The sequence below is a fragment of the Rhinatrema bivittatum genome, chromosome 2 (genome assembly GCF_901001135.1).
Source record: "Rhinatrema bivittatum chromosome 2, aRhiBiv1.1, whole genome shotgun sequence".
Lineage (NCBI taxonomy): Eukaryota > Metazoa > Chordata > Amphibia > Gymnophiona > Rhinatrematidae > Rhinatrema > Rhinatrema bivittatum.
In genome coordinates this window covers 605,195,631-605,220,321 of record NC_042616.1, presented here as the reverse complement: position 1 = coordinate 605,220,321, position 24,691 = coordinate 605,195,631, and the positions used below count along the sequence as shown (strand labels likewise).

The following is a 24,691-nucleotide window of genomic DNA, read 5'->3' as shown; positions in this document are numbered from 1 at the left end:
CGGTGTTTGCCATGTTTCTCCTGAGGGCCTCCTAGGGTGCGCGCATGCCATCGTCTTTATCTGGGTATTTAGCCTGCCCTTCGTTTGCTAACAAACTGAGTTAGCAAGGATTGGATTTGCCTCCAGTCTAAGCTACTCTGCCGCTTCCTTGCTGCCGCTGGAAGTTCTCTCTGCCCTCCGGGGCCATTCACCTCTAACCTGGGTACCCACTCATCGGGGGCCCTATGCTTTCTTTCAGGTGCCTATCTGGGATACCAGATACTCGATCCTCGAGGGCCTGCTCTCCCTGCCTTGGTGCCTGCAAACCAACTACTTCTGCCTGCCAGGATCTTCAACAAATCTATTCAGTGAGTAAACTAACCTCGTCAGCTTGTCTCACCTCCAGCTTCAGCGCTGCGAGTCTACATCCAGGACTCTCTCTTCTACCCAGCGCAGCCTACCATCATTGGAGTGTGGGAAGGGTCTCCTCTGCCGAGGACCCCTGGAATACTCTACTGGGTTACCTCACTGCTGCTACCCCCAGGGCAGTACCATCAAGCTGTATAATAAACACGAATTCTCTGTGTCTGCGTGTATAGAGTCTAGCCTAGTTCTGCGGTTCCTCATGAGGCTCCTCCGCGTGGCAGTGGCCATCTCCACAGTACCCAAGAATACACTCAAACACCTCGAAACTATAACAGAAAGAATGTTCTAGAACAGGGGTCTGCAGCCTTTCCAAACTGAAGAGCTGTTTCACAGGGTTTTATTTTCCAAAATATTTTAAGAGCTGCAACTGTCGTAAATTGGATCACATGTAAATTACCTCTACCTACTCCCACCCCACCTCTTCGCCAGCAGTCACGATCTTTGTCTCAACCTCCTGTCCTTTTCCCCCTGCCAATCCCCAGCAGTCTCTCTCTTTTTTCAATACGGGATTGAGAGAGAGAGAGAGAGAGAGAGAGAGAGAGAGAGACTGCTGGGGATGGGAGAATTGAGAGAGAGAAACAGAGGTGTCTCTCTCATTCCCTCCCATTCTCAGTAGTCAGTCTCTCTGTGTCAGTCCCCAGTAATCACTCTCTCTTTCAATCCCCAATGGATGGGGGAATTGGAGAGAGGGAATATAGGCTGGGGATGGGTGGGGAAAGGGAGCAACAGCAGGACTACAGTCCCGCCACATAGAGTACAGAATACATATAGTTCAAAATTAAGGGAAAAATAATACAAAGCATTTTCATCAAGACTGAAAAAGTGCTTCCTTACTTTTACCCTATGTGGGGCTGCTGCTGCTGCTACCTGTATTGGGCTCCTGAAGCCAGCTAGATCCCTTCATGTCGGCGGGGCTTGCAGATGTTTGCATCTGAGGCAGGAGGAAGAGACAGCTCAAGACCTTCAGCAGCTGTTGCTGCTTCTCTCCAGGAGGAAGAAAATGCCACTGGGGCCCTTCAGCTGCAGCTTCTATTTGGTTGCTGGCAGCAGGGTGGTGACTTGAACCCTTCAGCTACTGCTGCTATCCAGTGGGAGGGAAGGTGATCGTGCTCTGCTGCTGGCAGGCTTCCCCCTCCATGGACTGTGGATACTGCCTCCATAGCATATCCAGCCCTGATCAATCTTGACCCAAGAATTTACCCCAAGTCTTCGGCATGGTAACTCATAATGCTGATACTAAGTCCCTGTTTTGGTCCTCAATGCTCCTTTTTAAATGCTGTACTCTTGACACGACTTTGTTGACACAATCATTCATATTTTTTCATAGTTAGTCTTCCTGAAGTCTAAGACACTTTTTAATAAAGATGAGTATTTTAAATGTTCATGTTTTATCTATAGAACAAAGGAAGAGACATTCAGCAGACCACATCCATCAACAAATATACCGTATTTTTCGCTCCATAAGACACACTTTTTTCCCCCCAAAAGTGGGGGGAAAATGTATGTGCGTCTTATGGAGCAAATATTAAAAAAAAACCCTAAAAATTTAACAAAACCCCCCCCACCCTCCTGACTCCCCCAACACCTGCCAAAAGTCCCTGGTGGTCCAGCGGGGGTCCAGGAGCGGGCCGGGAGCTGTCTCCTGGGCTTGGGCTGTCAGCTGCCAGTAATCAGAATGGCGCCGATGGCCCTTTGCCCTTACTATGTCACTGGGGCCGACCAATGGCAGCGGTAGCCCCTGTGACATAGTAAGTGCAGAGAGCCATTGGCGCCATTTTGATTACTGGCAGCCGACAGCCCAAGCCCAGGAGAGCGCTCCCGGACCGCTCCTGGACCCCCACTGGACCACCAGGGACTTTTGGCAGGTCTTGGGGGAGAGGAGGGTGGGGGGGGGTTTTGTTAGATTTTTAGTTTTTTTTTTATATTTGCTCCATAAGACGCACATACATTTTCCCCCCACTTTTGGGGGGAAAAAGTGTGTCTTATGGAGCGAAAAATATGGTATTCAAATACACTGACATTTGATCATAATTGCTGGATGATTTCTAAGCAGAGAGTAGAAATGCAAAAACCTTAAAAAAAAAATGATGAGACAAGACGGGAGAGAGAAAGAGGAGGGTAAACCAGTAAGACAGCATGAATGAGGATACTATTCTACTGTTGAGCTGCAGGTCTCCTAGACTTAAGAATGTCGGTGAGCTTGATCAGATATTAAATATTTCCAACTTAATTTTGTAGATTATTTTCATGGGATGCTGTTTGCCTCATTTCATTATCCCAATGCCTAATGGTGCTTAATAAAAATCCATCTTCTATTAGGTCAATCTAGATTTATAATTTCTGAAAAGTCATGGTGTATCCCTATGTAAGCAGTCTTGGGATATTCCTCTCTAGTGTCTGGTTAATGGATCATCTTACACTCCTCCAAAACACAAGGACAATGTTCCAAAGATTTTACCTGGCTAATTGCTTAGCCCAGATAAAATCAAAAGCTGGAAACTGCCCTCCTCCTCTGCAGGTAAAAGCACTTGAGCAATTCATAGTACAGATACTTTTACTAGTACTTAAAAAAAAAAAAAAAAAAAAAGTAGTGAAGCTGGCCGATGATAAATGAGAATTTCATTTTGAAATCTCTGTGCATCTTTTATGACATGGACAGTCTACTTGCTGCAAAGCAAGGGCTAAGATTAAAGTACCCGCGACAGCTAGCCCTGAATTTTTAAAAGGAAACTCCCTCTGGAGTTTCTCTCTGAAAATATACCTACAAGCATCCATCTACAAGTTTCAAAATTGCCCTGAATAAATCTGTCACAATCACAGGAAATATGCAGTAGCATGCCATCGGTCTGATTACATTTCCAACAAGTTCTATTCCTGTGTGATCCTGTGCAAATTTGGTATGAATCCAATATCACTTGTTTATCTGTTTATTTTAAATTATATAGTTTGGCTCTGGCTTTCTGTTTGCGGACTTGCCAAGATTTTTTCCCCATTGGTCATCTGTGTTTCCTTAAGATCCACTTCATATTCCCTCTTGTTTTTATTCTGCAAACCCAAAGGATGTCTGTCACTTAACAATATCATGTATGCAAAAAAGCTGGTATGCTTAAGGCTACAAAGGTGCCACGCGTGTTTAGAAACAGAATATTCTTTCAGTATCATAATTCTCAGCTTTAAGTCTTTTTGCATCTCAGTCTGGCCAAAGGTTTACATTGAATTACACAATACAGTGTGATCACTAGAACCCAGGTTATTCCCTACTAGAGATGTGCTTCGGGTCTAAATATCGTGTCAGGCTTCATTTCGGGGGGCCCCCCTCCCCCGCAGGAATTCCATTTTTCCCGTGGTTCAGGGTTTTTATTTTTTTTCAGGGGCCCCGATTTTCAGGTTAGCGCACACTAACTTTGCCACGTTAGTGCACACTATCGGGAGTTAGTGCGCACTAACGCGAAAATGAATTTTTTTCCGAAACTTCAGAAAAAATTTGATCGTTTTTCGGTTCTCCTGAACCATTCCAAATTAGGCAATTTCGTTCAAATTGCCTAATTCAGGAAAAATGATTGCACATCCCTATTACCTATCACAACATTAGCAAAACTGTGTCCATTTGCCAGTGCCAAGTGCTAGGTCTCTTCCCCACAAGTGACTTCCTCAACTAACTGCTTGAGAAATGCTCTTTATACAGGTTCATTGTCCTACTATTATAGGTGGTACTTGCCTGTCTAGATGCAATACATTTTAGTCCCCCACTAACAGCACCTCCTCTTTGCATGTTTCAATTATCTTCAGTAAGGGCTTGGTCCTCTGAATGCCAGGGGCCGTGAGTTTGAATCCAGCTTAGGGAAAAAGGGAGGGAGGGAGGTGAAAAGTAGGTACTAGTCAAGCTTTTTTCATTAATGGGGTGGGGGCGGGGGGGGGGGAGGGAAACAGAACCAAAAGGTTACTAAGGGCCAAGAGTAACGGATAAGTATGAGGAAAAAAAAAAAAAGTGCAAAAGCTTGCTGGGCAGACTGGATGGGCCGTTGGTCTTCTTCTGCCGTCATTTCTATGTACCTACATAAATATTATCCTAATTAGATATTTTCCTTGACAACGGACAGCAGTTTAGTTGCTCCTTCTCTTCTCTTAGATGGGCTTTTATACTATCCCTAACTTCAGCAAAGAAACTACATTTCACCTTCACCCCACAGTTTACCTTTGTCAAAACTATAGAAAACAAATAAATAAATAATAAAAAAAACTATACAGATTTACTTTTTAGTTCAAACAATTAGAAATACAAAAAAATTCTTGGAACACCAGCAAACACTTTAAAAATATAAGAACATGCCAGGGTCAGGCATGTTCATGACAGGGTCAGACCAAGGGTCCATCAAGCCCAGCATCCTGTTTCCAACAGTGGCCAATCCAGGCCACAAGAACCTGGCAAGTACCCAAAAACTAAGTCTGTTCCATGTTACCGTTGCTAATGGCAGTGGCTATTCTCTAAGTCAACTTAATTAATAGCAGGTAATGGACTTCTCCAAGAACTTATCCAATCCTTTTTTAAACACAGCTATACTAACTGCACTAACCACAACCTCTGGCAACAAATTCCAGAGTTTAATTGTGCATTGAGTGAAGAAGAACTTTCTCCGATTAGTTTTAAATGTGCCACATGCTAACTTCATGGAGTGCCCCCTAGTCTTTCTATTATCTGAAAGACTAAATAACCGATTCACATCTATCCATTCTAGAACTCTCATGATTTTAAAGACCTCTATCATATCCCCCCTCAGCCGTCTCTTCTCCAAGCTGAAAAGTCCTAACCTCTTTAGTCTTTCCTCATAGGGGAGCTGTTCCATTCCCCTTACCATTTTGGTCGCCCTGCTCTATCGCAATTATAACATGCAATTTTGACATGTGGCGACCAGAATTGTACACAGTATTCAAGGTGCGGTCTCACCATGGAGCGATACAGAGGCATTATGACATTTTCTATTTTATTAACCATTCCCTTCCTAATAATTTCCAACATTCTGTTTGCTTTTTTGACTGCCGCAGCACACTGAACCGACGATTTCAATGTGTTATCCACTATGATGCTTAGATCTTTTTCTTGGGTGGTAGCTCCTAATATGGAACCTAACATTGTTTAACTATAGCATGGGTTATTTTTCCCTATATGCATCACCTTGCACATCTTTACATATTGCATCTAATTGTAAACAGAATTAATGGTGCCTACTTTCTGGGATGGATGCATCTGCACATATACCTGGATCCCAAAAGAAATACCCCTGTCAAGATCACCTTGGACTCCCTGACATGTTCTGAAAGTTTAGTGTGTCCAAACACAAAGGTTACTATGGACACACAGACACATCTCATAAGTCTTCTTCCCTTTGGAAAGTAAGTAAAAAGGACCAGCTATATTTACCCAATATAAAAATGTTTTTAAATCAAAGGCTGCCTGAATTAGATGACAGAACTAACACAGCTTCTCTATATTGAGAAGACATACACAAACTGCTCTCTCGTATGATAATTTTATCCAGACAGCAAATGATAATACTAAGGATGAAAGGAAATACTATCGAGAGTAGCTGACTTTTATATCAGAAGAATTCAAAACAACATCATATATAGCAAAACTACATATAGCTGATACCGTGTAGTCTTAATTAAGGAAGCAGAGAAACCTCATACGGAAATGGCGGGCTTTATCAATGATAGCCCAAAATGCCATGTATCCGCTGCACAATTCCTGCTACGATAAGTGCATTCACACTGCCTTTAAGTTGGAGAACTGAAATGTTAAAATTTAAAATATAAAATTCCAAAAAAATATGGTACTTTGAACTCTTTAGCGGAGAAATCGATGATTATACAACAGTGACAGTCGGTAATTTATTTTGTAACTGCACAGCTATAAACGTGGCATTTTGGGCTATCATTGATAAAGCCCGCCATTTCCGTATGAGGTTTCTCTGCTTCCTTAATTAAGACTACACGGTATCAGCTATATGTAGTTTTGCTAAATATGATGTTTTGAATTCTTGCAAGGACTATACATCATATATTTACAGTTTGATTTTTGTGCTAGTTCGACTTTTATATCACGACACAGGAGTACTTCTTTTCTTTCAGAGGACAAACTAGGCAGGTCCTCTGCATAACAGGGTTTGTCAGATAGAAGATTTTTAGCAGTGCAAATAATTTTAAAAAGGCATTTTAATTCTTTCCTCATACCAGACCTCCTTTATTTCTGAATGAAAAAGACAAAAGAAAAATCTGGCCCAGGAATAACTTTACAAAAAGGACACATTTTTAAAAATGACATTTGTGTTTATTACTGTAGCATCTCTCTGCTCTGCCTGGGGCTTTCACAAGTTCACCCCTTCACATTCAGTGAGTAAGGGTGACGTAATATAACGATGCCTATGGCAAGAGTCACCCCAGTGCATTATGGGACATTTTGCATTTCCACTCTACTTAAAATGTGCTGGATTTAATTCTGTCTCGTGCATTGATTCCATCTGGGAAAATATTTAAAAATTCTATTGGTTGGGACTGCAACGCGGTTTACAGAGTTACCAAAAATAATTCAAGTGCCATCTTTTAAAAAGCGCTGTCCCCGAGCGCCCAGTTTCCGATGGAGAAGCTTGCTTTACAGTTCGTGATATGGAACTTACCTTCCAAGCATTATATGTACCAGATGGGTCTGTCTGATACAGCCTCGGACTGCCATCGTAATCAAAGCCCATAATCAAAGATGAAATGCCAAAAGGTCTTCGTCCGTTGCTTTGTGTGTAACGCTGCAAAGAGAACATTTTCACAATTAAAAACACAGAGAGGCCATGTCAACTGAATGTCTGTTTTTAACAAACTATAAAATGGAAAAGGCATGGGGGTTATAACAGAACATGGACGAACTAAATTTAAAGTGTACAATAAACACCCAAGTATACATTTGTCTAACTGGTCTAGGTCAGTGCAATACCCCAAGCTCTGGCATGATTTTGGCTCATCAAGTGTGTTATACAGTGGACACCAATGGTGCCCCTAGATAAAATGCAGGATCACCTAAGGAGCATCAGTGTTAAGTAGTGCAAGACATTCATATTGTTCCCATTTATTAATGTAATGTAACCTCCACAATGCATCAACTGCCAAAACTTCGGTGACAGATGAGGGATAATCATTCATAGAGTAGGATGCCACAGTTCAATGCTAAGTAGAATGCACCAGATTAGTTACAATCCGAAACAGAAGGCATGGGGGTAAACTGCATGAAGCGACAGCTACAACCCTAAATACCTTGCTGGGCAGACTGGGCGGGCCATTTCAGTCGTTTTCTGCTATCATTTACTACGTTGCTATTAACCAACAGGGCATTGGGATTTGGCAAGGATGAGTGGGGATGAAAGCAGGAAGGCAAAGACTCTTCAGCACTCCTTCGTCAGTCTTTTAAACTATGAGATGCAGGCCTGATGTCAAACAACAGACACCCTCATGGTAACATAGTAAATCAGGGCAGATAAAGACCAAAATGGCCCATTCAGTCTGCTCAGCAAGGAGTTCAGGGTTGTAACCGCTGGTCCGTGGAGGTTATCGTCACAGAGAAAAGCTACCACTGCGGCGGTTGCCCCGATGCTTCATTTCCATCCTCTTGCCATAGGGATCCTCTGTATTTACACCAAGCCTTTTCAAAATTCCAGCACCATTTTTGTCTTTAACACCTCCTCCGGGAAGGCATTCCAGGTGTCCACCATCCTTTCCATGAAAAAGGATTTCTGATATTGATCCCCGAGTCTACCCTCCCGCCCCCAGAGTTTAATATCATGACCCCCTAGTTTTACAGCTTCCTTTCCACTGGAAAAGGTTTGTTTTCCTGTGCTTTTTTAATACTTTTAAGGTATTTAAAAAGTCTGAATCATATCCTCCCCGACTCCCTTCTCTTCTAGAGAAGGGGTTCTCAACCCAATCCTAGCCAGTCAGGTTCTCAGGATATCCACAATGAATATACATGAGATTATTTGCATATAGTGAAGGCAGGGCATGCAAATCCATCACATGGTAACAGAGAAAATGACAGTAAAAAAAAAAGACCCAATGCTCCATCCAGTCTGCCCAGCAAGCTTTTTTGTTTTTGGTTAGGGGAGTAACTGTTGCTCCATGCAGGTTATCCCCCCATCCCACCCCCTGCCCGCTCTTAAGGGCAGTAACTGCCACTCCATGCACATTATCCCAGTTAACACAGGTTACCCCTTTTCTTCATTTCCATTCTTTAGCCATTATGGATCCTCTGTGCTTATCCCATGCCCTTTTGAATTCCATGACCATTCTGGTCTTCATTACCTCTTCCGGACGGGTATCCCATGCAGTCACCCTTTCTCTGAAGAAATATTTCCTGATCTTGTTGAGTCTGCCCCCTTAGAGTTTCATATTATGTTCCCTAGTTCTACAGCTTTTTTTCCACTGAGAGAGACTTGATTCCCATCCATCATTAACACTCTTCAGGTATTTCAATATCTATTTCATAGCTCCCATGTCCCTCCTCTCCTCCAGGGTATATTTAGGTCCTTCAGTCTCATCTCGAAAGTCTTTTGGTTCAGGCCCCACACCATTTTTGGTCACCTTTCTCTGGACCACTTCCATCCTGTCTCTGTTCTTTTTGAGATATGGTCTCCAGAATTGAAAACAGTATTCCAGGCCTCATAAGGGACCTGTACAGGCGCATTACCACCTCCTTTTTCCTGTTGGTTATTCCTCTCTCTATGCAGTCCAGAATCCCTCTGGTCTTAGCCACTACCTTATCACACTGCTTTCCTGCCTTCAGATCATCAGACATTGTCACCCCAAGGTCTCTTTCCTGGTCTATGTACATCAATCTTTCACCTCCTATCACAGAGTTCCTTTGGATTTTGGCATCTCACATGCCAGACTCAAATTTTTGGCACTGAATCCCAGTTGCCAAAACTTCAACCACTCCTCTTTCTTAGATCAATTTTCATTCTCTATTTTTCCAGGTATGTCCACACTGTTGCAGATCTTAGTGTCATCCACAAAAGAGACGTTTTTCTTTCTAACCCTTCCGCTGTGTTGCTCACAAAGATATTGAACAGAACTGGCCCTTGAGGCACTCCACTTAGCACTCTTCTCTCCTTATAGTAGGTTCCATTTAACACCACTTACTATCATCTATCAGTCAACCAATATGTAATCCATTCTACTGCCTTGGGACCTACTCCCAGGCTTATTTTGATCACTAGTCTTCTACATGGGACAGTGTCAAAAGCTTTACTGAAATCCAGATAAATCACACTGCATGATCATCCTTGGTTTAATTCTCTCATTGACCAATCAGAAAAGTCAATCAGATTTCGTTTGACACAACCTTCCTTTGGTAAAAACAAGTTGCTTCTTATCCTGCAATCCACTGGATTGTAGATAGTTGACTATCCTTATCTTCAGCAGTGTTTCCATTAATTTTCCCCACAACTGAGGTAAGACTAACCAGCCTGTACTTTCCAGTCTCTTCTCTCTCCCACTACCCTTCTCCAATCCTGCGGCATTCCACCCATTTTCAGAGATATATTGTATAAGTCTTTCAGCAGATCCACCAGCAGCTCTCTGAGCTCCTTAATTATCCTGGCATGTATCTCATCAAGCCCATGGCCTTGTTTACTTTCAGTTTTTCTAATTCCACCCACTCTTGTATAAATGGGGTGCTATCTACCCACTGCCATCCACACATTTACCAACCAGCAATGGTTCTCCTCCAGGGTCGTCTTTAATGAAAAATGAACTTTGTTTAATATTTCTGCTTTTTCCTCATCTTTCTCCACACAATGGCCTCTGTCTCCTTTTAATCTTACAACACCACTTCTGGCCTTCCTCCTTTCCCTGGTATATCTGAAAAATATTTTGTCACCTCACTTTACCTCTTTGACAATCCTTTCTTCCACTTGAGCTTTTGCTAACCTGGATTTCTTCTCTCTAACTTTCACCAGATATTTTTCCTTCCTTCTTATTTTTTTAGTTTCTTTGTACTTTTTGAATGCTGATCTTTTTGCCTTTATTTTTTCAGCCACTTCTTTGGAGATCCTTAATCAGTTTCCTTTTTCTCTTACTTTTATTTACTTTTCTTACATAAAGATTTGCTGCCTTAATAGCTCCTTTTCATTTGGTCCACTGTTGCTCCACTTCACCCAATTTCACCCAGTCCTCTAATTCCTCCTCAAGATATCGCTCCATTTTAACAAAGTCTGTATTTTTGAAATCCTGGACTTTGATCTTTGTGTGACTTCTCTCCAACAATGGGAACTACATAAAAACCACAATCTAATGATCACTAGGCACCTACCCTGACAAGAGAGATACTATCTCCATTCATGAGCACCAGGTCGCGTATCGCTCCCACCCTCATAGGTACCATAACCATTTGTCTAAGCAGAACACCATGAAGAGCATTTACAGTCTTCTCTACTTCTTACAGATTCTGCAGCAGGAATACTCCAAATCATATCCGGCAAATTAAAATACCTAACGAGCCCCTTCCTTCCCCCCTTTTGGATTTCTTCGGCCAGATCCCTGTCGGGTATGTCTGTTTGATTCAGAGACCTATAAACCACACCAGTGTAAATGGAAGTGCCATCATCTTTTTTTTAAGACAGCCTACAGCACTTCTTCCTTTCCCCACACTTCCTGCATTTCAATTACCAGGATATTATTTTTTGACGTGAAGAAATACTCCTCCCTCTTTACGGTCCTCTCTATTCTTCAATAAGTTATAGCTTGGGATGGCCATATCCCATTCACGAGACTCACTGAACCAAATCTCTGTAATAGCTACAATATCCAAGTCCGCTGCCACCATTGGGGCCTGCAGATCTGGAACTTTGAAGCTGAGACTACAAGCATTTGTGCACATCACTGTCTAGTTTTTCCCCCTCATCTTGCTGATATTCCTGGGCACCTTTTCTTCTATTATGCTTAAGAGTGGTCCAGTTTTTGCTTTTTTCTCCATTCACTTTCTATATTTGTATTGGTTGGGGGGGGGGGGGGGGGTTTACACTCCAATTCAATTGACTTCTTTCTGCCACCTCGGCCCTCAAGTTTAAACGCCTGATCCTTTTTCCTGCCAGAGACAAATCTGGGGTCATCTTTACACTACAGTCTTATTGCATACACAGCCCCAGGCCCCAATATATTTAAATTTTCCTTCTTTACACCAGGTTTTGTCTATACGGCTCAGCCTTTTTCTGTGAACAGTTGCCATTTGCCCAAGCTGCAGACCCAGAGTCTAGCAATCTCTCTGTACTGCTTGGATGCTGTTTCTAGCGAGGTCATTAGTCCCCAGATGGATGCTAACATTGATTTATAGTCCTTACTTTCTTCCTTAATGACACTGATAATCTGGTTCACATCTCTGCCAGTCGAGAATCCTGGCAGGCATTTAACTATTGTGTGTTCTTCAGAGTGAGTCCCCAAGTTAATGCCTGTAATGATGGAGTCTCCCATCAAAAGAAACTTTCTGTTAGGATGTTTTGTTGCATTTTGTGGTTTCTGTGGGACTGACGGCACTGCCTCTCAGCAGAGGGACTTTCTGCTATGATGAATGAAAGTATTTTGGGGTTTCTGTGTGCATTGCCTGTCTTTCTTTCACAGTTACTGCTTCAGTTTCCACTTCTGGGGCATCCTCATTGTCCAGTGTGGAAAAAGTGTTCTGTATAGGTATCATTTGGGAGAGTGGGTATCTGTGTCACAGGTCTATTGGGGGAATTCTGCATACTTCATATTGGTCAAAATAACACAATATACATCACAGTCTTTGAATAGTTAATTTAAAGTGTAATATAGAAAAGTTATTACGCAAGGATGCAGAGTTTTAAATATTTTGAGCAGACTTTCCCTAGAAGTAAACTGTAAGAATACTTCTAGGAAACTTCTCTCCTAACTCCCCTGGCCAGACCACTTTCACTTTGCCCTCTCAGGCAAACAAGGTCAGGGATGGATAGGAGATGGGATATATTCAGTACAGATATCCTGAAAATCTGACTGGTTAGGACTGAATTGAGAAACCCTGTTCTAGGGCATACAGTACATATTTATTAGATCCTCAAGTCTCTCCTCGTGTCTTTTGGTGCAGATCCCACACAAGTTTGGTTGCCTCTCTCTAGACCCCTTCTATCCTCTTTCAGATAAGGCTTCCAGAACTTAATACAGTACTCCAGGTAAAGCTTCACCAGTGACTTCTACCTCTAGTTATGCCTCTCTCTCTGTAGCCTAGCATCTCTCTGGTCCTAGTCACTCTTTTTATAATGTTTTGCTACCTTCAGATCATCAGACATTATCACCCTGAAGTCTCCCTCCCAGACCATGCGCTCATCAGTCTCTCACCACCCCCATCATATGTTCACCAGCCTTGTAGTTATGGGCCTAGAGTAAATGAATACAGTTCCCACGATCAGAGTAAAAAAAAATGCCTGAGCACTGATAGGCAGCTTACCTGTTTTAATGTTGCTATGTAGCGTGTTATATACTCAACCGTGACTGGATCTTCAACAGTGAGCTTATGACTCTGACATTCTACACGAGCTCGGTTAATAACTATTCTAGCATCTGCTGTCAATCCTGTAAAATTATCAGATGTGTCAAAGGAATGCAACACTCTTTTTAATCAAAATGAAATAACACTGAGAAAAAATGTTCTATATGACAATACATGGTTTTATTTTTCAGCACTGATGGCAAACGCAGTCAGTGAAAGTGCTAATAAAAACAGTGAGAACACTTGAGATGATGCACTAAAACAGGGACTTAAAATAAAACTAGTGAAAGCCTATTTTAAATCATCCACACAGAAGCAAAAGACTAATGATTTCTTTCACTACATTAATTGTCATGCTTTACATTCTTTTTATATTTCAATACTTTATTGAGAAACAAGATATAAAGCATGTTATTCATGCAATAATGAACAAAATGATATAGCAAGTCTATGACAGACAACAAACTTCACATTTTTACAGACATATGATTGAGGGTATTGATGATAATACTCCAAGATAAATGTTCTCAAAGCTTTAAAGTTTCAGATTCTCTTCTGCATTTTTCTCACTATCCTACCAACTTCTGGTGCCAACTCTGAATGACAAAACATGTTTAAAAGAACAGTTTTAAACTCCTGGGAGTCTGACAAGACAACATGCAATAAATGGGAGGTTCTATTTAAAAAAAATTCTTCATTTTACATACCTTGAGTAGCATCTAAAAACAACTAATTTATTCCAGGCATTTCCACCCCCAACTTACAACTATAGGTTTTTGATAATTTCTTAATAACGCTGGACTTCATCTCCTTTACACAGTTCTTGATGTTCCCTAGGCCATTACTGGTAATTGCCTAACTCATCAGGTCACAGTACTCTGGACATATGTAGAAAACTTTGTATGCTCATAATCTAGTCCCAGTGTTGTAACCCTCATCAGATGAATTCTGTAGACGATAACACTAGACTGAATGAGCATGAGAATTAAAAAAAAATTAAAATAAAATAAACACACCAGGATTAAATAAGCATTTTATGATGAGTTTGCTGTTCAACTCTGATAAAGTTCTCCAGAAAAATTGTGTCTCTCAGTTTGCTTCACATTTCTTTTCTAGTAGACAGCTCTAGTCAGCCTATTTTTATGATTTCAACTTTTTCTATATCAATTACTACACTACTAACATAAGTTTGGTCTTCCAATTTTATTCTATTTAACTACTGGACTATACTGCCCTCTCTGCCTTTCCTCTGAACTCAAATTCTGGTAAGTATTCCTACCACCAGTAATTTATCAAAGATAGTGAAATAAAAATATAAAACCAACATCATATCAGAGCTATTATAGTTATCAACTTCAGTGTTTCCTTATACAATCTGGAAACAGTTTATGCATATTTATAGTCTTGTAAAATGAGATTTGGTTGGAACATGTGAAATGTTTAAAGATTCAAGCACTAACAACAGGATTCACTTTCTATGGGTTTTATCATACCACGGGCTTATTCCAGATTCTCCCTCAGACAAGAGAAAGTATATCTCTGTATCTAGGTTATGTTATTACGAGTTTGAGAAAGATAATGTACTTTACTGCCAGAAAGTTGTAGACTAGCTCATTATAATTACATAAAATGAGTGCTGCCTTGCATCATGGGTTTGTTCACGGTTAATTTTGTTAGCATTTTTCAGGAAATATAATTTGGTAAAGGAGAACTGCACATTTTTCCTGTGTTTATATGGTACTTCCCATATTAGTAGATTTTAAGTGCACCCCGCTTTCAGGCTGATACAGTAAAAAATGCAGGAGAGCAAGCTCTCTGTGGTAAGTGCCCGCTCTCCTGGGCGCACGAATCTGTATTTAAATGAGGTGGTGCGCTAATAAGAAGGCAACAGGGACAATAGCGCGTCCCTAGTGCCTCCTTATTAGCAGTATAAGTGGCTGTCAGGAGGGGGTTTGACAACCAACACTCTATTTTACCGGCGTCGGTTTTCGAACCCAACAGCAGGAAACAGACGCCGGTAAAATTAAGCATCCGTTTTGTTAACCGCTGACTGGCGGGCAGATTTTTTTTTTTTTGGTTCCTTAGACTTAATATCGCTATGATATTAAGTCGGAGGGTGTACAGAAAAGCTCAGCCTGCCCTTGGGTAGACGTTAATTTCTGAGTGTAAAATGTGCGGCTTGGCCGCACATTTTGCTTTCAGTATTCCAGGGACTAACTAGTAACCTCATCAACATGCATTTGCATGTCATGAGGACTATTTGTTTTCGGGGGGTTGGCTGTGCGTTTTTGACATGCTAAACCCCTTACTGTAAAAGGGATAATAGATGCGCGTCTAACCTACAAGTGGCCACACGTTTTCAACGGTGCACTCGGCCGAGCGCACCTTACTGTATCGCCTGTTTATGTGACTACATTTTGGAGGTATTGCTGTTTGCATTTACAGAAGCTCTATAAAAGAAGATAATTACAACATGAAAAAGAATAAGATGTTCTAAATGAAGCTATTTCAGTTCTCTTGAATCAAGTGGTTGGGGTGTGTTTCATCCCTCCTGATGCAGCCTTTGGGCGAAACATGGAACATTTACTTTGTTGAATGTTTGACATAAGGAGCTTTTGTGACAAAGAACATTTATTGGCTCTTAATTAGTAAGACAGTTCATTTTCAAGTGCATGTAACATCTTACCACGCTCCTTGTTGCCTTATGGTATTTATCTTTTGTGACATATTTATGTGTATCATTATTACTTCATTTTATTATATTGTTCATGAATTGTTGTAACTTTTCTTGGGTACTATTGTGTCTATGTGAAATATGAATGTGAATAAATTAGATTTGCATTTCTTTTTTTAGGACTATCTGACCATAAGTGGGCTCAATTTATTACCTTTTCTTCTTTTACCAGAACACAGAGTCAAACATTCAGCAAAGTAAATGTTTCATGTTTCGCTCAAAGGCTGCATCAGGAGGGATGAAAAACATCCCAACCACTTGATTCAAGAGAACTGAAATAGCTTCATTTAGAACATCTTATTCTTTTTCGTGTTGTAATTATCTTCTTTTATAGAGCTTCTGTAAATGCAAAGGGGTTATGGAGTACAACACTAATTCAGGTGAAGGGATGAGATCATAAAAACAGTTTGGCCCCTCAAACAATTGTCCTGGCATATGGACATTCCAGTGGGAATGCAGGGGTAGGTTGCTGGATACATCAAAAGTCACAGTAGTTGTCCTAAAAACACCCAATATAAAGTCCCAACTTAGAGTGCTTTGTAGTTTGTACAGTCATGTTTGCTACTCAGGAAATAAAAAGAATACCCTACAATTTCTTACAAGCAATACTATACCTGCAAAAGCCATGCAGACGTGATCATCAAGGGCACAAATTTTTCTCACAGTTCTTTCCTCCTGCAGTTTGGCAACTGATTTCTTTTCCACCCCCAATATAACTATGTCTTTGCCACGAATCCCAACCTGTTAGATTTAAAAAGAGATAATCTATTATATAGAAAATGAGGACAGAAAAGAAAAAGGCCTATCTAGTTTGCCCATGGCTAATGCAGGAACAGACCTTAACCAATCTCAGGCTCTACCATCACATCCTTGTCTCTAAGGATCCCGTGGGCTTATTCCAAAATGTCTTGAATTTATTATAGTTTTGGCCTCTACCATCTTCACTAGGAGGGTATTCCAGGCATCTACCATCCTTCCTATGAAGAAATATTTCCTTAAATTATGCCTGCATCAACATCTTATGTGCAGCATATCTTGACCGGTGATGGCACTAGAAATTTGTGTGTGAGGGGATATGTGGCGGGGGGTGGGGGGGGAGGGGACCATGAAATTCAGGGTCGGCAAACGCCAAGTGTTTTTCCCTCCAACCAATCAAAATAGTCCAAGTTTTAAAGGGAAAAATCTAATCCTCAGAGAACCAACACTTCTAGTATCTAGTCTCTGAAAATGATGGGTGATTTTTGTATGCCTCATTCCTACAGCAATTTACAACATCTGCTCATCTGCTGTATTTCAGGGGCACACATCTTAACCTACTAAACAAGGGAGATTCTGAAAACCTTTAAATGACAGAGATTTAACCATAATAATCTTGGTTTACCTCAATGTGGCCAATCAATGAAATAAAGCAACTGGGAAATGTAACAGTATGCTGTTGCACAGAGAGATCAGCAGCAGGAAAATGGGGATAATATTGCCCTGGTCACTAGCTAGACTCCACCTTGAGTATTGTGTTACATTCTGGAGACTGTACCTTTGTATGGATATTGAGGGGACAGAAGTAGTTTGGAGAATGGATACTAAAATGATATAAGGCTTGCACATTAAGACCTATAAAGTGATGCTTAATACACTCACAATGTCAAAATGTACTTACTGGAGCAAAGATGGGAAAAGGAGATATGACAGAAATATTAAAATGCTTGACAGGCTCCTGAAAAGTAGAAGGTGAAATTTTCCACAGAAAAGGAAGTTGCAGGGAGACAAAGGAAACATGAGAAAATGTTTACTCACCAAGAGGATAGCAGATGACCGGAATAGCCTACTGGAAGAAGCTATAGCAAACAAAATGGTGACTGTATTTAATTATGCTTGAAACGGACACATAATGCAGTGCTAAGGGTAGGAGAAAGAAAACAGATAGAAAATGAGGGATGTGTTTGAATGTTTTCTCAGTCATATTTACATAGAGAGCCAAAAAGTAGAGAATACAAGTTAATGTGCAAAGAGTGGTACCAGTGGTTCCAAGAATGGATGGAGAAGGTACAGAGAAGGGCTACCAAAATGATAAGGGGAATGGAACAACTTCCCTATGAAGAAAGACTAAAGAGGTTAGGACTTTTCAGCTTGGAGAAGAGACGGCTGAGGGGGGATATGATAGAGGTGTTTAAAATCATGAGAGGTCTAGAACGGGTAGATGTGAATCGGTTATTTACTCTTTCGGATAATAGAAAGACTAGGGGGCACTCCATGAAGTTAGCATGGGGCACATTTAAAACTAATCGGAGAAAGTTCTTTTTCACTCAACGCACAATTAAACTCTGGAATTTGTTGCTAGAGGATGTGGTCAGTGCAGTTAGTATAGCTGTGTTTAAAAAAGGATTGGATAAGTTCTTGGAGGAGAAGTCCATTACCTGCTATTAAGTTCACTTAGAGAATAGCCACTGCCATTAACAATGGTTACATGGAATAGACTTAGTTTTTGGGTACTTGCCAGGTTCTTATGGCCTGGATTGGCCACTGTTGGAAACAGGATGCTGGGCTTGATGGACCCTTGGTCTGACCCAGTATGGCATTTTCTTATGTTCTTAAGAATGGGACAACTAACATAGAACAGCCATAGTTACAACCCTAATGTTAACAAGCACAGGGTAGCTGGATATTTACCAACGGCCTCAGTTTTGACAGCAATTGGGATTAATAAAAAGACAGGCCTGGATACTGGTTTCAATATGGCACTTGTAAGAATCAAAAAGAAAGATGACAAGACTTGGACTAGCCTATTAATGGAAATGGCAGAGGCCAATGTTGTATTGGAATGTAAATATGCTTGAGACAGATTTAAAAGGCAGTGGTACAAAAAGGGTTGAGAGGTTGGCTGGGCGTACTGAGCATTAGTTTAAGGTATTGGAATTCATGTGTTTATGTACCTAAAGTAGTAGAGAATTAGTGAAAATAACAACTGGGTGGAACCGCATGGGCAAACCAATAGGTCCTTCTTGACCATCATCTACCACATTACCAATTTTAAATAAAGGTACTTTTGTCCTTTTTGAATAAAACAAAATTTCTGTATGACAATGAGAGGGAATAGCCTGGTGGTTAGAATAATGGACTAGGAACCAGCAGTCCACAAATCAAATCCTGCTGCTCTCATTGATATTCATTGTGACTTTGGGCAAGCCCCTTTATTTCCCATTGACTTTTATTGCGTAATCTTAAATGCATATAGCATAGTGAATGATGCAGATAAAGACAAAATGGTCATTCTAGTCTGCCCAGCCAAATTTTCAGAATTTTTTAAATTTTATAGTCACTCCATTCAGGCTACCCCCAAGTCTTCTATTAAGGGTAGAAACAACTGTGGCTCCATGCAGACTAACCGTATAGGAGATACCAGAAGTTTTACTACTCTGCAACAAAATGGGGTAGATTTTCAAACAAGGCGCGTTGGCGTACTTTTGTTGGCGCTCCAGGCACAAACAAAAGTATGCGGGATTTTAGTAGATACGCGCGGAGCCGCGCGTATCCGCTAAAATCCTGGATCGGCGCACACAAGGCTATCAATTACGTATAGCCGGCGCGCGCCGAGCCGCGCAGCCTACCCCCGTTCCCTCCAAGGCCGCTCCAAAATCAGAGCGGCCTCGGAGGGAATCCTCTAACGCCCTCCTCTCACCTTCCCCTCCCTTCCTCTACCTAACCCACCCCCCCGGCCCTGTCTAAACCCCCCCCTTACCTTTGTTGGGGGATTTACGCCTCCCGGAGGGAGACGTAAATCCCCGCGCGCCAGCAGGCCGCTAGCGCACCGGGACGCGACCTAGGGGCGGGTACGGAGGGCGCGGCCACGCCCCCAGACCGCCCCGGGCCGTAACCACGCCCCCGGACCCACCCCCAAAACACTGCCGACACGCCCCCTAAACACCGCGATGACCTGGCCCGCCTCGGAGAACCCCGGGACTTACGCGAGTCCCGGGGTCTGCGCGCACCAGTGAGCCTATGTAAAATAGGCTCACCGGCGCGCAGGGCCCTGCTCGCCTAAATCCGCCCGGATTTGGGCGGATTTAGGCGAGCAGGGCTCTTAAAATCCGCCCCAATATGAATTCTGATCCAAAATGGATACAAGGATGATGAACTTTGGCCAGAATAGCAATACATGGCTGAGTTATTTGCTCTGCCAGCACAGCTGTTTAAGTAGACCTCTCTGAAGCATAACAACTTTTCTCTGTAAACAAAAGGTCCTGAGACAAGCAGCCAGGGATGAGTAAGATGTCACAGGACCTGCAGCAGAGCCCAAATCTGCCTAGAGACAAGAACAGCCAATCCAAGAAGCTGGACTTATCAAACTGGTCAGCTCACAGGTGAGCTCTGCCACAGCCAGGTCAGCTCATTGGGCAAGATGTCAGAAAACTGAGATCACGAGCCCTGGTCAGGAGTTGTCATGGAGTAGGAGCTGTCATGTGCCAGAGTGGGGGAACTAGCAATCTGAAATGAAGAGGAGACCCCATTGTCATGCTCCTGACTACTTATGAGCTCTTACATATGCACGTCTTGCCTCATAAAAGTAGTAGGGGAGAGGGGATCAGGGAGGCAGCCATCGGAAGATGACCCATTAACACTTGAAGACAGCTGAGCCATAGCACCCTGCCACCTCCCTGCCATGAAGCTGATGAGCTCCTGTGTCCTTGAAGGCACTGCATGTAAGAGAATCCTGTCTGTTACCTGGAAGCTTGAGTTAAACCTGTCTTTTCTTCGTCAAGTCTCCTTAGCCCAGCCAGCGACCAGGGCCAAGAATGTATGCTTCCTTCGGCAGACGCTGCCTCTGGGACTTCCAACTACAGAGTCCACTCTAGTATCTTCTAAAGTTATTAGGGTTATTTAGCTCAGTCTATTGATATCATCCTAAGCGAGTAAAAGTTATCTGCTGTGTGTTGCTCTGAGTTCACTAGGGATATGCAAAGCTGTAGTTAAGTTTCTGACCTAAATGGCACAAGTGGTATGTACTATTTTAAGCAGTATGTCTGATCAATAAAAGTCTGTCTCTGAGGAGAACGGCTGTCCTTTCCTGGGCTACTCAGATCACAATGAAGGTAAATAAGAGGTAATCTTCAATAGCACTGCCCCTCCTCAGACAGACAGATGAGGGGAAGGGGGCTGTCCCCTACAGGCTATAGAATACCCTCATTTTGCTTATAACAAAAATGTAAACTTTAGGTGTAATAATAAAGTTACCCCATTTGGTCATTTCCATTGTCTAGCTAGCAGGGATCCTCTGTGTTGGTCCCAAGCCCTTTTGAATTTCATTACCGTTTTTGTCTTCACCACCTCTTTCGGGAGGGTATTATAGGCATCCACCACTCCTTCTGTGAAAAAAAATATTTCCTAAGAATGTTCTTGAGTCTTCTCCCTTGGAATTTTATATTGTGACCCCTAATTTTTCAGCTTCTTTTCCACTGGAAAAGATTTGATTTTTGTGCATCATTAATTCTTTACAGGTATTTGAAGGTCTTTATCATATATCTCCTGTCTTTCCTCTCTTCCAGGATATACATACTAAGGTCCTTTAGTCTCATCTCATATAGCTTACCATATAAACCCCATACCATTTTGATTGCCTTGTTCTGGTCTTCAGAATTGAACACAGTATTTGAGATGATGCCTTACCCTAGATAATACTGTACAGTGGTATCACCTCCTTTTTCCAGGTCATGCTTTTTATAATGCAGCCCAGCATTCCTCTGGCCTTAGCCACTGCCTTGTCACATTGTTTTGCCATCTTCAGATCAGACATCATCACCTCTAGGTATCTCTTCCAACTGGTGCACATCAGTCTTTCAACCCTCCTCCCCCCAAATACATACTACTCTTTTGGACCGCCTTACCCCAGATGCATAACTCTGCACTTCTTGGCATTGAAACCCAACTGCCAAACCTTCAACCACTTCTCCAGTTTTTCCAGGTCACTTATTCTCGCCACTCCTTTAGGTGCGTCCACTCCGATGGATATCTTAGTGTCATCCGCAAAAAGACAAATTGTACCTTCTAATCTCTCTACCATATCAATCGCAAAGATATTGAACAGAATGCAGCAAGCCCCTGTTTTGGGAAGAGGCTTGCTGTATGTGTATTTTAATTTGGTTAGGGTTCTGCATAAATGTTTGTATCCCGGTTGTTTCTGAGCAGTCTGGAATGGGCTTTTGTGAGTTCTTTCCATAGCAGGGAAAAGCTGGAAAGCCTAGGCCCTACTGGTGGGAGCATATTACATCTCTCTTCTAACTCTCTGTATTCAAATCAAAGTCCAGACAAGCAATTTATTACCACTCAAATAAGTTCCAAATGATTTGACATTATATACAAACACCAGGGATAACATCCATGATTGAAGGTAGACAATTTTTAGACAAATATTTTGTGCAGAAAGCAGAGATGCACAAACTCTCTCAGTTCAAATATCAACTTTACCTTCCATGCTCGATACAAAGTAAATCAAAGAAGGCCTTCTTCCTAATCCTGCATCCAAAAGGTTACATTCAAGTCTGTTACTTTGTTCTAAATGCATATTATCCCTTCACATTCCAGCCTTCATCTCAGTTCCAGTCTGCACAACAGGTTTTATTCTGCAGTGCCTGCAGGTCAAATTTTCAAAGGATGGTCACAAAACAGTGAGATTTTGTTGCTGGTAAAATAGACTCCACAGATTTTGTACTGAATTAGAATAAACTCCCAATGAAACAAACTTTTGCTGTTCTGACTCAGCACATCAGAGAAACCCTGGAAGGCACACCCTTCTGCTCCCAAAACCTAGAACGAACTCTCTGTTCTTCTAGAGGTCACAACATTGTAGTCCCCAGCCAGAACCTACCAAGAACTCAGGAATGCACTGGATTAAGAATGTACCAACTCTAATTTAGATATAGATTAGCATATTGTTTTAGTAAACAGTCATAAGGCAGATTACAAATTGAAATCTCAATATTTTCAAAAATCTACATCTGTAATTTGATGTCTATTTGTGCCAATAAATGTCTTGTAAAAGCTGAACAACAACAAAAAAAAGGCCATTATTACTGACCTGGGCTTTCTTCCTACCCCCTCAACATGGCAAGTGCCATTCATCTGTATAATGGCTGTTTCAGTTTGTATTTAAGGTGTGGATTTCTGAACTGAGATCCCTACATGACTGGACAGTAGGAGCTTTTTTTTGTCCACACTGACGTGAATGATTCATTTCAAGTGGCTTAAACTAACCTTATGTTCCTATTCATGTTCATTATCTCAAGTCACCAGTATGTTGTTAGTCTATCTCATACTGAAGTGGGCAGAGGAAACAAACAGGAGGAAGGGGAGAGGAAAGAAAAGGAAGGACTGCACCAGCCCAACCCTGTATGGAATGGGCGACTCTAGACAGGTGCAGAATGGGAAATTGTATTTTAACAACAAAGTGGTGTTTGACAGAAAATGACTTGGCAGGCCCAGTCTCCCGGACCGGACTCTGAATTCTTGAAACCTAACTTTTTTTCTTTAAAGAACAATTTAATTCATCTTCTTAAAATCTCATCATTTAAATATCATTTCTATTTTATTCCTAAAGAAAGATCAGCTGTGCAAGATCTCACCACAGTAAGGATCCTTAAGAATGGCATGTTTTCCTATGTCTCATGACCTCTGGATCTGATAGTCACTTTAAAGAGTTAAAGATAAACACTAAAATATTTTAAAAATAAAGACTTTTATCCTAATATTGGTGTGGTAATAAAACTGGGTAGTATGGGTATTATCAAGCACAACAGAAGCGAAGGTTTTGTAAACTGCATTATGTTTAGGGTAGGATTTGAACAGCAGAAGCCTTAAACAATCACTTACAGATAGGCAGAGCTATGGACAGTTTAATTTTTTATTGGTTAGGTTTTTAAGCCTGTTTTGGCAAAGATGGTTACATCATGGTCTCTCCAATGTAATCAGGTGACAGCCCCTCTCAGCTCATGGCTCATATCTTACACTTGAATCCTAGCCAAACGAGGTGAATCTTGATATGCAAGTTAAAAAAAAAAAAGTATAAAGTCGAGCTTTAAGCTGGGTGAAAGAAGCTGCTGCGTCTGCATACCCAGGCAGGAGTCGGCGGCATGCCGCTACTCGCTGAGCTCCCTCGGGGAGGCAACGCCCTCCGATCTTAGCTAATTAAACCAAATCAAAATTCACATTTTGCTAACCCTAAAGACGGGACTAAAAGTGCAGCTACCTCCGAGGAGAGCCAAATCATTCGGTGGGACGCGAGCTAGTTTAGGCCTGAGAAAAGTTTCCTGCCGCAAAAAAAAAAAAAAAATAGAGAGAGAGAGACCAACAGAGAGCGACAAGCTGCACCAAGCCATCAGCCGCCACCTCCGACCCTCCGACCGCGAGGAGGAGGGGTCGGCACGCGCGGCAGCTGCATACAGGGCGGTGCGAGGATGAGCTCACGACGCGCGCGCGCGCCCCCTCCCCCTTAAACCCGGCTGTATCTGTGCGGGCCCTTGCTACTGCCCGGGGCGCGGTGATAAAAGGAAGATACACACTCACTGCAGTAGAGCCCTTCTTCACCGCCTCCTGCGCATACTCCACTTGGAAGAGATGCCCGTCCGGGGAGAAGACGGTGATGGCTCGGTCGTAGCGCGCCGCCATCCTTCCCTCGGCGAGCTGAGGCTTGATTGACGCGGGGGAGGGGGGGAGCTTTAGGGAAGGCAGAAGCTGGGGCGAGGGCGAAGCCGAAGCTAAGTGGGACGTGCGCGCTCGTGCCTGGAAACCGAACGTCACCGCCGAGGATTCCGCCTGGAAGCCGAGTTCGTTCGTTTTGGGAATGTGAGCGGGAAGCACGGAGGGGCGCGCGCGCGCTTGCGCTCCGCATTAAACTCCGGCGCCCGAACCTATTTCCAAAGGGTTGGAAACTTAACTGCCCGGCTAGAAAAGAACTTGTAAGAAAAAGAGAAACTTCAGGCGAGCGCGACCTCGTAGGGAAAATGATGGCAAAAAGATGAACTAGTTTG

The 24,691-nt window shown here is 42.2% G+C and overlaps 1 protein-coding gene across 2 annotated transcripts in view; it reads right to left on the bottom strand.

Moving 5' to 3' along the window:
• The window catches only part of PSMA8 (proteasome subunit alpha 8), a 57,335-nt gene extending 32,877 nt beyond the window's left edge, over window positions 1–24,458 (bottom strand). The window contains exons 1-4 of one of the 2 annotated variants that reach the window (XM_029591163.1): window positions 24,228–24,458; window positions 16,289–16,415; window positions 12,899–13,023; window positions 7,080–7,202 (exon numbers count right to left, since the gene is read on the bottom strand). In XM_029591163.1, the coding sequence (XP_029447023.1) occupies window positions 7,080–7,202; window positions 12,899–13,023; window positions 16,289–16,415; window positions 24,228–24,329 (477 nt within the window). In that variant the 5' untranslated portion in view covers window positions 24,330–24,458. Of the gene's footprint in view, window positions 1–7,079; window positions 7,203–12,898; window positions 13,024–16,288; window positions 16,416–23,910; window positions 23,947–24,227 lie in introns of those variants that run through there. The other variant, XM_029591164.1, reaches the window with a different exon arrangement.
• Between the last annotated feature and the right edge of the window lie 233 nt (window positions 24,459–24,691).